This window comes from Lipotes vexillifer, unplaced genomic scaffold (genome assembly GCF_000442215.2).
Source record: "Lipotes vexillifer unplaced genomic scaffold, Lipotes_vexillifer_v1.1 scaffold24, whole genome shotgun sequence".
Lineage (NCBI taxonomy): Eukaryota > Metazoa > Chordata > Mammalia > Artiodactyla > Lipotidae > Lipotes > Lipotes vexillifer.
Window position 1 is genome coordinate 2,639,312 of NW_006782914.1, and position 15,064 is coordinate 2,654,375.

General features: G+C 38.3%; 1 protein-coding gene across 1 annotated transcript in view; it reads left to right on the forward strand.

Annotated features, from left to right (window-relative positions):
- The window catches only part of CEP152 (centrosomal protein 152), a 90,653-nt gene extending 76,448 nt beyond the window's left edge, over window positions 1–14,205 (forward strand). The window contains 6 exon segments of the mRNA XM_007455553.1: window positions 1–83; window positions 3,999–4,098; window positions 4,694–4,797; window positions 10,166–10,322; window positions 10,568–10,671; window positions 13,166–14,205. The exon segment at window positions 1–83 is cut by the window's left edge and continues 88 nt beyond it. Coding sequence (XP_007455615.1) covers window positions 1–83; window positions 3,999–4,098; window positions 4,694–4,797; window positions 10,166–10,322; window positions 10,568–10,671; window positions 13,166–14,205 — 1,588 coding nt within the window.
- The last annotated feature ends 859 nt before the right edge of the window (window positions 14,206–15,064 follow it).

Sequence of the window (15,064 nt, forward strand, 5' to 3'; positions counted from 1 at the left end):
TCTGAAAATAAAACTGGAGAAATGCTATAGGCATCTTCAGCATTTAGAAAGGAAGCACAAAGCTGTAGTGGAAAAAATCGGAGGTTAGCATTTAAAGTAGCACTGCTACCAGTATAAATCTCTTTGATCCTTTTGAAATGTTCAAATGTGACATTGTAGTTAATGTAGGCGGTGATTCTCTTTGGGGATAATTATAAACTAATTTGGACCTTATTTTTACTAACCAAATTATTATTATTGAACTCAAGAGGAAAATTGGAGCTCTGATTAAAAGGTCACATTCCTTCTTTTTTTGATTGAATAGCTTCTGAGTGTGCAATATGTGTCAAGCAGCATTGTAGGCACTGGGGATACAACAATGAAGACATCAGACAAAATTCCACTTTTGATGCAGATGCACAGGACTCTGTTCTGTGCCTTCAAGAAGCTTACCATTAAGTGAGGAGAACTGAAAATAGATTAATAAATAATTTCAGCTCTGAGTATCTGGCCGTATGTTTGTGTAAACCTGGAAGAAAGGATGTTAATTAACTTTTCCTCCTATTAAAGTTAAGGAAGACTTGACTAAGCCTTGAAAGATGAAGGTGTTTGCCAAAGAGAACAGCATTCTAGGCAGCGGGAGAAGACATGACCCAAGGCATGCGGGTCTGATCTGGCCTCCTTTCCGTCCATTCTTCACAACAGTGTCAGGAAATTATCTAAGAGGGATATCTTCTGCCATTTCCTATTGCCCTTTTTGCACAGGCTCCGGACGCGCAGGCTCAGCGGCCATGGCTCACAGGCCCAGCTGCTCCGCGGCATGTGGGATCTTCCCGGACCAGGTCACGAACCTGTGTCCCCTGCATCGGCAGGCGGACTCTCAACCACTGCACCACCAGGGAAGCCCCCTATTGCCCTTTTGAAGAAGGGAAGCTTTTGGGCTCATGAGGCTGCTCCCTCTTACCTTTCACTGTTGACTTGTATCCTGTGCTTTATATTCTTTACATTTGAAATATTTCAGATGCTTGAGCTGATCAGGGATTTTCTTCTGCTGCTGGAGCTTGAATACAATATTATCATTCTGTCCTACACTTTCCCCTCTCATTCTCGTTTTGGTCTAACTCTTCCTCATCCTTTAGGATTCAACTGAGAAGATACCTTATCTGCAGAGCCTTGATTTTCCCCAGTCTGGGTTAGACGGGCTGCTCCTATGAGGCCCCAGAGCACTTGGCTCTTCCTCAATTAATATTCTGCATTTCACTTTTTGGTTACTTGCCCACTATCTTTTTTTTTTTTTTTTGGTACGCGGGCCTCTCACTGTTGTGGCCTCTCCCGTTGCGGAGCACAGGCTCCGGACACGCAGGCTCAGCGGCATGGCTCATGGGCCCAGCCACTCCGCGGCATGTGGTGTCTTCCCAGACCAGGGCATGAACCTGTGTCCCCTGCATCGGCAGGCGGGCTGTCAACCACTGCGCCACCAGGGAAGCCCGCCCACTCTCTTTTTTAACCTATAAATTTCTTGAGAATAAGGAATTATCTTTGATCTTCCTTATAGTCATGGTGCCCATTACATACCAGACAGCAATAAATGTTTGAATGAATGAAGGACTGAATGCAAGGGTCTCAAATAATGCTTCATCCAGGAAAGACCAGACAGATAGGTTCACTCTTTTTTTCTGCATTCACCTCTGTCGCTTGCCTGGACACCAGTCATATCTTTCTGCTTCCAGTCTTCGCCCCTCCAATCCATTCTCCATCAGGCAGCTAGAGCGACCTTTTTTTTTTTTTGTCTTCTGGTGTCTGATTTATTCTGAGTGCACAATTAGTGTTGCTTTATTTCAGTTTCTGGTTTACAATTTGACACGCAGTTTAGATACAGGCTCTGTTAATGACATGCTTCCTGAATCAACCTTTTGAGATATTATTATTATTACAATTATTAGGATATTTCCTATTCAAAAAACAAAACTGAAGACATCAGTTTAAAATCCCCAATGACATTCTAGATGCATAAGTAATACATAAAGATTCTACCAGTTGGAGAATTTCTGAAGGAATAGAGTGACGTTTTAAAAAAGTAAATTGGATCGTCACACTGTCTTGTTTCAAACCTTCAGTGACTTGTCTGACTCTCGGTATGAAATACAAACACTTTAACATAGAGTTTAAGAAGCCCTTCATGATCCCACATCTGCCAGCCCCTCAGCCTTGTTCCCCAACTGCCCCTGCCCAGCCCTCTTATTCTCTAACAGAGCTGCGACAGGGGTTTCCTTGTCTCTTTTCTCCGAGTCTCTTTGCATCTCTTCCTTTACCCCACCATCTGTCTTCCCATCTGGTCACACTGCCTCGCTAACCCTACTCATCAAAGCCCTGGCTCATGCCTTCCTCAGAGAGGCTTTCCTAACTACCCCAGACTTGGTCAGGTTCCTCCATTAGACATTCCCCACAGCTCCTATGAGTTTTATAACATTCATGAGCTTGCCATTATTTATTGTCTCTATTCTCCTTTGGAGTGTGATGGTGACAAGGATGAAATCCTGTCCTAGCACTTAGCACAGTACCTGGCATCATAGCACACTCGGTAAATCTTGTTGCCCAAGAGCAGCCACCTACTCTCACCTACGGCTTGCTAAGTCTGTTAGACATAGATGATAATTACTTTAAGGAAAGAAAGGATTTTAGGAATTTTGAGATAAAAAACAACACAGTTCCCGTGGTGATTGCTTAGCTCTTTAATAGAGGCCAGAGAGTAAATTTGTCCAACTGTGGATATAGATACAATGTGGCTATTGTAAATTTTGATGAAAATCTGTTTTACATAATAAAATGACGAGGGCAGTTGGATGTGATTATTCTTTATAAATAATAATATTTAGCACCATACATTGTGATCATACAGTAGTTATTCTACATAGTGCTTTTTGAGGCTGATAACTTCTATAATTCGTGGATTTGGAAATAATCCAACAAAGTTGATAGTTAGCTCAAAACAGCAGGCTGATAAAAGGAGTCAGTGTCAGAATTTAAGTCATTTGATAGTTTGATTTCAGTGTTTGTCTTAATGGAAATCTATTAGTTGATAATATTTTTGTTATTGTGGTGGTTTTTTGTTTCTTAAATTCCATTTTCCACTGTCATGATAGCATTTATTGAAAAGTGATGGAGTAAGAGTAAGCGGTTTAGAAATATACAAGCTATATCCATCACTGGGGGAACAGACTGATTCATTCCCCAACTTATAGGGTGTGTTGAAAGGGTGGCGTAGCAGGAAATATGGGGTGCCATGTTCATAGGTATTAAATGTTGATATTGCCAGGCCTTGTATAAGATGTTGTTCACTTACTGTATTATTTCCATTATAATCTTCAAGGTAGGTGATACTGTCCCCACTTTACATATGAAAAAACTCAGGTTCAGAAAGATTAAGTAATTTTCCTAAGCTCATCCAGCTGGTTAGAAGAAAAGCTAGGATTTAAACCTGTGTGTCTCTGACTCTGAAATTCATGCTTTGTTCTCTGTACCACATGGACTCCATCAGTCTCCTCATCTTCTTTTTAAAAGTTCAAAGAATTGAACATCTTACATTATTTCTGAAAATGGCACATACTTAAGCTTAATATTTTTTAAATTTTGTATTGAGGTACTTGTTCAATGATCATTTATATGAGCATAGACTGTATATCAAGGTCCATGAGGGACATGGAATTAGGAAACCTACTATGTTTCTAAATAAAGCCTTTAGTCTAACTGGAAAACAAAACACATGCGTATAAAACAATTGGAAATTTATTCCAGGACAGTGTGTAACCCAGAACAAGATGAAAATGGAATATAGGTTTAAAGTGCTGAGAAAATAGAACAGCGAGTGGTCAGATTAGGGTTTATCAGGGAATGAATGACACAGGGAGCAAATGGAAATTTTTCAGTCTCTTGTATAGAAATTTGTGCTGGTAATTTAAGGGAAAGACTGAGAGAAAAAGAGATTAATTGACCAATATACTATAAACTTTCTTTTTTAGAAGAGAATAGTAAAGTTGTTGAAGAATTATTAGAAGAAAACAATGACATGAAGAATAAATTGGAAGAACTGAGAGCACTTTGTAAAACACTACCACCAAGGTAGGCTTTTACTGTTACAAAGAAATCGTTTATTTCTGTGTATCTTTGCTTTTTTTTTTTTATTATCAGTCGTATCAATAATATCATACCAAGAATATCAGTTACTTTTATTGTTACATAGCAAAAAGTATAAAAAAGAAGAAAATCTTCTAAAACCCTGTCCCCAGAAGATATCCTTTATTTAGTATATGTGCTGCCGAAGCGAGCACTTTACCCTTTATTTAAGTCCTTTTATACACACACAAGATGTGCACATGTTTTAAAAATTGAGATTATCGTATAAGCTATTTTGTAACCTTTTGTTAATATTATAATATAAACACTTCCTCCGTGCCATTGGATATACTCCTATAATGTGCTTTTCAATAGCTACATAGATTTTCATCATGGGGATTTATCATGATTTATTTAAGTAACTATGACACAAGTTGTTGGCATTTTTCTCCTAAATAATTATAATAAAGATCCCCATATGTGAATTTTTTAGCACATCTTAGCTTATTTTATTGGAATATATATATATATATTTTTTTTTTTTTCAAGTTATGTTTTTCACTTAAAATCTCTGTTTTTGCAATCTTTGGTTTGTTTTTAGGTCACTGTCAGAAGGGGCCATTGAACATTCCTGCCTGCCATGCAATGCGGTGGCCTTGGAAGAACTTCGTGGGCAGTACATTAAAGCTGTAAAAAAAATTAAGCGTAAGTCCCTAAAGAGATTCCCACGATTTTAAGGTGGTTTGGGTCTTTTTTGTAACTAGCAGTAGTAATTTTGGGGAATTTTCTGAACTACCTTGTTCTCACCTGCTTTTAGAAGAGATCACTGATAGCTTTTCTAAGTTATGTAGATGATTTTACCCAAGTAAATTTGGAGTTTGCCCCCCAAAATTTGGAAGTGGTAAAAGGATAGAGCTATTTTTATATTGTTAATTATCCTGGGGTTTTTTTTGGGGGGGGGTTATTTTTAAAGTATAATTGACATATACCACTATATTAGTTTCAGGTGTATAACATAATGGTTTGATATTTGTAAGTGATCACCACAGTGTCTAGTTTCCCCATCACCATACAAAGTTACAAAATATACAATACAGTAGTAGTTCCCCCTTATCTGAGGATTTGCTTCTGTGGTTTTGGTTATCTGTGGTCAGCTGCAGTCAGAAAACATTAAGTGGAAAATTCCAGAAATAGATAGTTAAAAAGTGTTAAACTGTGGGCCATTCTGCGTAGCATGATGAAATCTCATGCCATCCTGCGACATCTGCCTCCAGATATGAATCATCTCTTTGCCCAGTATATCCTGCCTGTTGGTCAATTAGTAGACACCTTGATTACCAGATCCACTGTATCACAGTGCTTGTGTTCGTCACCCTTCTTTTACTTAATAAAGCCCTCAAAGTACAAGAGTAGTGATGCTGACAATTCATCTATGCCAAAAAGAAGCTGTAAAGTGCTTCCTTTAAGTGAAAAGGTGAAAGTTCTTGACTTAAAAAGGAAAGAAAAAAAGAATCATATGGTGAGGTTGCTGATCTACAGTAAGAACAAATCTTCTATCCGAGAAATTGTGAAGAAAGAAAAAAAAGTATACGCTAGTTTTGCTGTCACACGTCAAGCTGTAAAAGTTACGGGCACAGTGAATGCTTAGTGCTTAGTTAAAATGGAAAAGACATTAAATATGTAACTTCGTTAAAATATATTGTTAAGGGCTTCCCTGGTGGTGCAGTGGTTGAGAGTCTGCCTGCCGATGCAGGGGACACGGGTTTGTGCCCCGGTCCGGGAAGATCCCACATGCTGCAGAGCGGCTGGGCCCGTGAGCCATGGCCGCTGAGCCTGCGTGTCCGGAGCCTGTGCTCCGCAACAGGAGAGGCCACAACAGTGAGAGGCTCGCATACCGCAAAAAATAAATAAAATATATTGTTAAAGTTGCTCTATTTTATTATTAATTATTGTTCATCTCTTACTGTGCTTAATTTATAAAATAAATGTTATGACAGGTATGTATGTATAGGAAAAAATGTAGTATATTTAGGGTTCAGTACATGGTTTCAGGCATCCATTAGGGGTCTTGGAATGTATCACCTGCAGAAAAGGGGGGACTACTGTACAATATTATTCACTATAGTCACCGTGCTGTGCATTACATCCCCATGACTTATTTATGATTGGAAATTTGTACCTATTGACCCTCTTCTCCCATTTTGCCCACCCTCCAACCCTCTCCCCTCTGGCAACCGCCAGTCTGTTCTCTATTTGCTTTGTTTTTTTAGATTCCACATATAAGTGAAATCATACAATATTTGTCTTTCTCTGTCTGACAGTTCACTTAGCATAATGCCCTCAAGATCCACCCAGGTTGTCACAAATGGCAAGCAATTTCATTCTTTTTTATGGCCAAGTGGTATCATTGTATGTGTGTACCACATCTTCTTTATCCATTCATCCATTGATGGACACTTAAGTTGTTTGGCTATCTTGGCTATTGTAAATGATGCTGCAATGAACATAGGCACACGTGTATCTTTTTGAATTAGTGTTTTCATTTCTTTTGGTAAATATCCAGAAGTGAAAATGCTGGATCATATAGTAGTACTATTTTTCTTTTTTTTTTGAGGAATCTCCAGATTGTTTTCCATAGTGGCTGTACCAATTTGCATTCCCATCAACAATGCATAGCGTTTCCCTTTTCTCCACATGCTCACTAACACTTCTTGGTCTTTTTGATGGTAGCCGTTCTAACAGGTATGAGGTGATATCTTATTGTGATTTTGATTTGCATTTCCCTGATGGTTAGTGATGTTGAGCATCTTTTCATATACTTGTTGTCCATATCTATGTTTTCTTTGGAATCTATGGTAAGAAAGGTAAAGAAAGTAGTCCAGTCTGATTCTTTTGCATGTGGCTGCCCAGTTTTTCCATCACAATTTTTTGAAGAGATTGTCCGTTCCCCATTGTATATTCTTGCCTCCTTTGATGTAAATTAATTGACCATGTGTGAGGGGTTTTATTTCTGGGCTCCACATATTGTTTCATTGATCTGTTTGTCTGTGATGTCAATACCAAACTGCTTTAATTACTATAGCTTTGTATTGTAGTTTGAAACCAGGAAGCATGATGCCTCCAGCCTTTGTTGTTCTTTTTCAAGATTGTTTTGGCTATTTGGAATCTTTTGTGGTTCCACACAAATTTTAGGAATTTGCTAAGCTACTCCAGCTTTCTTTTGGTTTCCATTTGCATGAAACATTTTTCCATCCCTTCCCTTTTAGCCTGTATATGTCCTTAGATCTGAAGTGAGTCTCTTAAACATTTCTTGTATTTCCTATTTTTCTGTTGAAGTTCTCTCTGTGTTCATTCATTCTTATTGGTGAGCGTCCTTATGACCATTACTTTGAACTCTTTATCAGGTAAGTTACTTACATCCCTTTCATCAAGGTTTTTTTCTGGGGTTTTGTCTGGTTCTTTCATTTGGAACGTATTTCTCTGTTTCTTCATTTTGCTTGACTCTCTATGTGTTTATTTCTATGTAACAGCTACCTCTCCCAGTCTTGAAGGAGTGGTCACAGGAAGACTGGGGTGTGTTTCAGGCTGCTGTCTGTGCAGTGTCCTGGGGGGTGTAGCTTGCCAAGAATTATCTCTCCAGTTTTTTCAGTCCTGTGGGGTCCAGAAATGCAAGCCCTCTAGCCACCAGAGCCAGGTGTTCAAGGGGTTTCCCCTGTGTGAACTGTGCACACCTGCTGCGTTTGGTGTGGTGGGGCTTCAGTGGAACACCAGGCTGGGTTTGGCATGGTGGGGCCACCATGGAGTCCAAGGGTGGGGCAAATGGCTCTAGCAAGGTAGAGGGAGAGTGTAAAAATGGCGCCTGCAAGGGCCAGTACTACTAAGGTAGAAGAGTACAAAAATGGTTCCCGCCAGCACCTGTGTTCCCTGGGAGAGTTCTAACAGATTCTGCCCTTCTGGCAGATGCTTTAAGATCAGCAAGTACATCTCCTTAACATAAGGTCTAGGCATTTTTAATGCTGCTGTTTTTGCACTGGGTTCCTGAGTTGAGTGAGTCTGTGCGTGAGTCCTGTAGGAGTGGAATCTCAGGTTCCTATAGCACTTTATGTCTCCTGGACGTAGGCCCCATTAGTTTTCAAAGCCAGATGTTTTGGGGGCTCATCGTTCTGGAGCAGGTCCTAAGGGTTGGGGCACCTGATGTGGGGCTCAAACCCCTTGCTCCTCAGGGAGAAGCTTTGTTTTTGTGATATTCCTCCTGATTGTGGGATGTCATGCCAAGGGTGAAGGTTGTGGCAAGATTGTGTCTCTGCATCTCCTACTCACCTTGATGTGTCCCCTTTATCCTTTGTGTGGGGTGGCTCTTGGGCTAGTTCTCAGGTCTTTTTAAGAGACAGTTGTTCCATATGTAGCTGTAGATTTGGTGTGTACGTGGGAGGATGTGAGTTCAGGATTTCCTGTACCGCCATCTTGAACTGCTTCCAAGATTTTTCTTCTTGGACACTAATATTAAACTAAAAATTTCATAATCTTACAACTTAAATAACTACTACCAAAGAAAATGTCATATGAGTTTAAATGAGCAATTACTACTTTCTTCCATAAACTTTTAAGGACCATGAAAAATGGGTGTAATTAGGAATTGTTCTGTTGTCTCTATTATTTTCATAATGGATTATGTCATAGATGTAAATTTGTTTATCAAGTCCTCTAGTACTAGGTGGTGCCGCATATCCTGCAGAACATTTCTGTGGTTTATGTTTTCCCAGTAGAATACCTCCTGGTTTTTAATTGCAATATTGCATAGTTGGTATGTATGTCCCAGAACAATACCAGTGTTTATGTACAAGAAATGTATATTTACCTCCTAAAATTGCATTCATTTTAAACAGAATTAGTGGGAAAGGTCTCAAGTTCCAAATATAATTGGTAGATCATCAGAATCACGGTGGAGATGTTTTGAAAAGCCCACTCAGTATCGGTATAGAGAATGTGCTTCTTAGCTGTTGCCGGTACTAACAGAGTCCATATTCCTAGAAAGAAATTTACTTTTTGTTAACAATTATAGTGATTGGAAAGTGAAATTTTAAGCTTTTCTTTTTCATTCTAACATGATAACTTGTTGTGTATTTATGTGTATTGTTTTACATTTTAGAAGTTGGTTGGAAGTTTTGTTTTGACATGTACTCCATCAAAATTCTTCCCACTTGAAGTAATGAAAAATAGTCTTCCACTTAGCATTTTTGCATAGAATGTGTAATTTTCAGGAAGAGCTTACTGATATTCAGGGAGATTCCTTTATGAGTTGGAATCCTTAATATAATAGGGATGATAATATTCTAGAGGTAGGATGTAGTCCTGGATTTAGGACAAAATGTTAACCTTGTATAGTGGTAGTTCCAATCAAAGCACACTGAGTTAAATATAAAAGGAAGACTTGAAAGCTGTGAACTGTTTTTAAATGTAAATTTCAGGAGTCATCGTAAGTCTCATCTCTCTCTCTGCAATAGCATTTTGTACATATCTCTCATGGATTGTAGTATTATATTTAGTTGGATACTCATAAGTGCTGCCAAAAGAATTGAATAAATAATGAAACATGGATTTTCAGAGCACAAGTAAACAAGAATATGAATCCAGCTCATATTACCTCCTTTCTCTCTTTCTTTGTCTGCTTCTCTCTTCCTTTCTGCCTTACCCTTTCTGTATATTTCTTTTTTCTCTTGTCTTAACTAGACATAATATGTAATTGAAATGCATAAATTTCTGTGCCTCATATTAATGATAACTGCTTGCTTCAGTGTTTCAAAATATGACAGTTTCCCTGGGGGATATGCCATATTTCCTTACCATATATGTCTGTCATCATTGTAAAAGGACTTTTGGATTACTCCTGCTTTGAGTCTACCAAAAAATGGTGACCAGAAATATTCCATTTTAATGATTGTAGAAAACTATAATGTTTAAACTGTACATCCAATCACTTCATCTCCCAGAAAATTGGTCTGAAGTCTGCCTCTCCTGTTTTGGAAAAACTGCTAATAAATGTGCATTTTGTGGGGATTCCCCCGGCCTCCAGGTGATATGCTTCGTTATATTCAGGAGAGTAAGGAAAGAGCTGCAGAAATGGTAAAAGCAGAGGTATTGCGAGAACGTCAAGAAACCTCCCGAAAGATGCGCAAATATTATTTGATTTGCCTCCAACAGATTTTGCAGGATGATGGAAAAGAGGAAGGGTAAGTTCTGTCTGAACAGTGTGTCCTGAGAGTACCAGGACAGCATGTTGTCGTTTTCTAAGCATTTTCCTTAGCCACAGAATTAACTGTGTCTACATGATGAGCCATTAGGGATTAAGAGAGGCTTAATGTCTGTGCTGCCCTAAGTGGTGGCAGAGCATATAGGAAAACAGAAATCCTGGGGCTAAGGAATCTTATTTTTTCCTTTAAACTGTATTAATTTCATATTCTGGAATTCCCCACAGGGCTGAGAAAAAGATTATGAATGCTGCTAGCAAACTTGTTATGATGGCAAAATTGCTGGAAACACCTATTTCTAATAGATCCCAGAGGAAAACTACACAGTCAGGTATGTCAAAATGAGTTACTTGAAGGGTTTTTCTCTCCCTCTTTTTTAGATATTTAATATCTTTAGTATAGAGAATGTAAGGGGTGAGAGCTTGAGTTATCCAGTTGTGTGCATGTTTTACTTAAACCGGAAACTTACAAAAAAACAGTGTAGAGTTTCCAGTTCAAGTAGGCAGACTGAGCTTACGCACCAGGTTCCTCTTGCTGCTTCCATCCCTAGAAATGATAGAAAAGATTTTAAACGACAGTATAGAAGGAGAAAAAGAAGAAATTATACCTGAGCTTTTAAAAGTTACAACTGATAAATCGGAGGCTGTGAGAAATCCCTGAAAGAAGGCAAACACTGTAAACTGAAGATGGAAACCTCAGTTCAGAACTCCCAGAAGATGATAGTTACGAGTGGGAGCAATATTGAAACTGTTCTACGTGTGAAGGTGGTATGTTCCAGGAGAAGTACTAAGCCTAGGGGATACCAATGGGGTAATTAGCTGGTGTTCCAGAGCGGCTGAAACCAGGTGGGATTGCCCTCTTTATTTCTCCTTATCTTTCTTCCTGAATCTCAGATTGGGCTAGGTAAGAGCACCAGGAACAGAGAGTCTGGGAACTGGGCAGTGCTCTAGGTGGCTAGCCACACCGAGGAGGAACTGAGAGCCCAAATCCCAGAGTACCAGGTATCAGGTCTTTCTACCCTGCTGCCCATTCCTTCCCACTCCACTTCCAACTCCTTTAAACAAGCAGCAGATACTGTACTCAGGACATCTGAAAGATAAGCATTCAAGAATTACCACATATTTATAGAAACCCAGCACCATGAAGAAAGATACCAAAATCAAAATAAGACAAAGCAAAAAAAAAAAAAAAAAAAAAAAAAAAAAAAAAAAAAAAAAAAAAAATCCACAACAGAACTTATACCTAAAAATATAGAATTAATAGAACAAACAACAGGACCTAAGAATGTTAGAAAAATACAGTATTCTCAGAAAGATGTAGGAGGATATTATAGAGGAAACTAACAATATGCTAAGATTTATACTATTTTCAAGGAGAAGATGTAGATACTGATAACTCTAGAGATTGCTAGAAAAATACAAGTTTAAGTATGTGTATAAAAATTTAAGGCTAACAGAGAAATAGAATATATAATTTTCAAAGTAGTAGGGGTAAAACTTGGAAGAAAACGTTTCAATCTAATAATCTAGAGAGAGGAAAAATACATGTAGAAAGAATGGGTAAATAGAAAATAATAGTAGGTTGAAACATCAACTAAATTCACTAAATGTGAATTGGTTAAACTCACTTATTAAAAAACCACAATTTTCAAACAGTTTTAAATATTCTAGACATATGTTATTCCAGATAAGAACATTGTCAAAAATTCAAAATAAAGGACTGGAAAGTGATATACCAAGCAATGCAATGTTGATATTAGATAAATTATAGAGTTAAATACAATATTAGGTAAATTAGAGTTAGCATTAAACTGACCAAAGTGATAGTTTATAATGATAAAGGAGCAACCTCCCAAGAAGCTATAAATGAATTCTTTCTGTTCATAATAAAATAACTTTAGAATATATGAATCAAAAGCTGATGGAAAAACATGCAAAAAATTAGTAAATTCCCAGTGACACTGGGAGGATTTGAACATATCTGTGAGGAACTGGGGTTTTTGCACTTCTGGAAAGCTTGAAGCAAAGACTGTTCAGGAATTTCCAAGTTTGATGTTGGTAAATGTTCTTCAAATAAAAGCACAGAGATTATTTGTGTAAATTTTGAAATGGCAATGTGAACCTTGGCTATAAAAGGGCAGTGGCATATAGCAAGAAAAGAGTTTTCTAGATTTGGGGCAACTGCAAATAATGAATAATGTCCCCAGCAGAAGCAAACCCTTTTCAGAGACTTTAAGGACCAAGGTACCCTACTTTGAGATACGATGCCTCTGATTCTATGCTGTGTGGCTGTTCTGCTTCTGATCAGATTTAGTGTCTTAGCTAATTAAATCAGAAACTATTTTAGCTTTGAGAAAAAGAAAGTGTGTGAGAGGGGTGTGTGTGTGTGTGTGTGTGTGTGTGTGTGTGTGTGTGTGTGTGTGTGTGTGTGTGTGTGTGTGTATCTGTGTCTGTCTGTCTTGTGTTGGGTGGGTTCTTCCACCAAACTTTCTCCATCAGAAACTCCATATTTGACATCAGAGCAAGACTGGAAATGTCGCAGTTGGCTCTTGAAATGCTGTACCAACTGTTATAGGAAATAATACAGCAGGTGGATAGCAATAATAACAAATTTCATTAATAAAATTACTCAGCTTTATCTAATAGATATATGTAAAAGAATATTTTTAAATGTCCAGCATTGATGTATTTTCTTTGAGAATGATTAAAATATATATGCATCCCTTGGAAATATATAAAAACATATATATTTTTTTCTTCTCTTTCAGTGTTAATTTTCTCCTAATTTTGTTTTCCCCTAATTTTGTGTTCCCTTGTATACAATAGTATTGCCTCTGACTTCAGAGATGCTGACTGGAGTTGAAAAATCAAAAAGAAATGATGTGAATCAGAATATATCGTGTCACGGTGAAAGCAAATCAAACAGTATAAAAACTATCCCTAGAAGTATGTGTGACCAAGCTCCTAAGAGGAGGGCTGCCTGTAACTTACAAAGGCGATTAGAGGACGCAGAGCACGGGGACAGAAAGCATGAGGGTTCCAAAGGATCACATCCAGGCTTTCAGTTCGGGGATAACAGTCACAAACACCTAGACATTTTGCCAAGGAATGTTTCTCCTGAGTTTGTTCCTTGCAAAGGTGAAAGAGGGTTTGGTTTGCACAAGAAGATAGACCTCCTCGGTGATACTGGCTCTGAATCACTCCAGCACTCAACTGCACACCCCTTTCTCGGATCCTTCGGAAATAAACCCTCACCTAGATATACCCCTAGTCTTTCTGAATCCGAGTCCACGCATATAACTTTTCGAAGTCCTAGTGAAAGACTTGGTTTAAAAGCATACAAGTGTAATCCACTAATGGCAAGTGAAAATGCTGCATCTGAGAAAAGTCAAAGTTTGGGTGTTAAGGAAACTCCAGTAAAGGATGGAGGGGACCTCAGTGACTCTGTAGGCTGGCATTCCAACAGTGCCGCTCTACCCTGCAACAGTCATGAAGTGTCATTTTTGCATGATAGGCCACAAGAAACTCTGGATATGCTCGACGAATCTGTTAATTTCAAACAGTTTTCAGCAGCAAGTTTTCCTTTAGATTCAGAGAAAAACAGTATGATTCATCAACCTATGAAATGTCAGAGTGGTCATGCTCCAGACCTGTCAGAAGAAACCACGTATTCCCCGCCAGGGAAGATCAGCATGACTCTTGGACACCCACCTCATCATAAGGCTGATATATTAAAGTCAGATTTCAAAAAGCTGAGCAGTACAGTACCATCTGCAGTGTGTCCACAGCCTTCAAGAAAATTAATTGCTCCTCCGTCTAACCAACAAGATAGTGGCTTTGATAGCCCATTTGTCAATCTAGACTAACTGTTATACAGTATTTAAGAAGAATCATTAATATATTGATAAGAAAACTGGAAGGGAAGACTTCATACTGAAAAATATTTGTGGGTTCTGCATATTTTGAGATGTTTTAATAACGTCTGACTATCATATGAGTAAAGTATTCTCATAAAATTACTTGAGATATTAAGGTTGCCTTAGTCTTCTAAAGGGCTAATCGTGTATGTGTAATCTGCTTCTGTGTGGTGCTTGTATTTGGTTGCTAAAACACCTGTTTTTATACTTATAAATTAGCTCTCTGTGCAGTGTTAAATTATTTAAATAAACTTGCATATGGTCTATAGAATTGTTATGAATTATTTTTAAATTCGTAATGTAGAAATGTTATATTGACATAATTTGAAATTCATCTAGAAAAACATATAAACCTTGATGATTCGTACGTATGATCAGCCAGATTTAATTTTTGAAATTAGCCATGTTGAATGAGGCTATAGATTTACTCTACACATAGTTTTCCTGGAAATCTCTACTCAAGATTTTGATCCTTGCTTTCAGTCAGTGGAAAAGAAGTATTGCAAAGATTGCCACAAAAATACATAGCTGTGTGCTGGCTTCGTTAATTCAAATATTAGTCTGAATTTTTTTAGTTGGCATTTGCGTTATTTCAAATCTCCTGTGACACCCAGAGACTTTCTTTGTCTCTTTTTTTTTTTTTTTTTTTTTTTTTTTTTTCCGTTTTTGGTCCTCTCACTGTTGTGGCCTCTCCCATTGTGGAGCACAAGCTCCGGACGAGCAGGCTCAACGGCCATGGCTCACGGGCCCAGCCGCTCCACAGCACGTGGGATCCTCCCAGACCGGGGCACGAACCCGTATCCCCTGC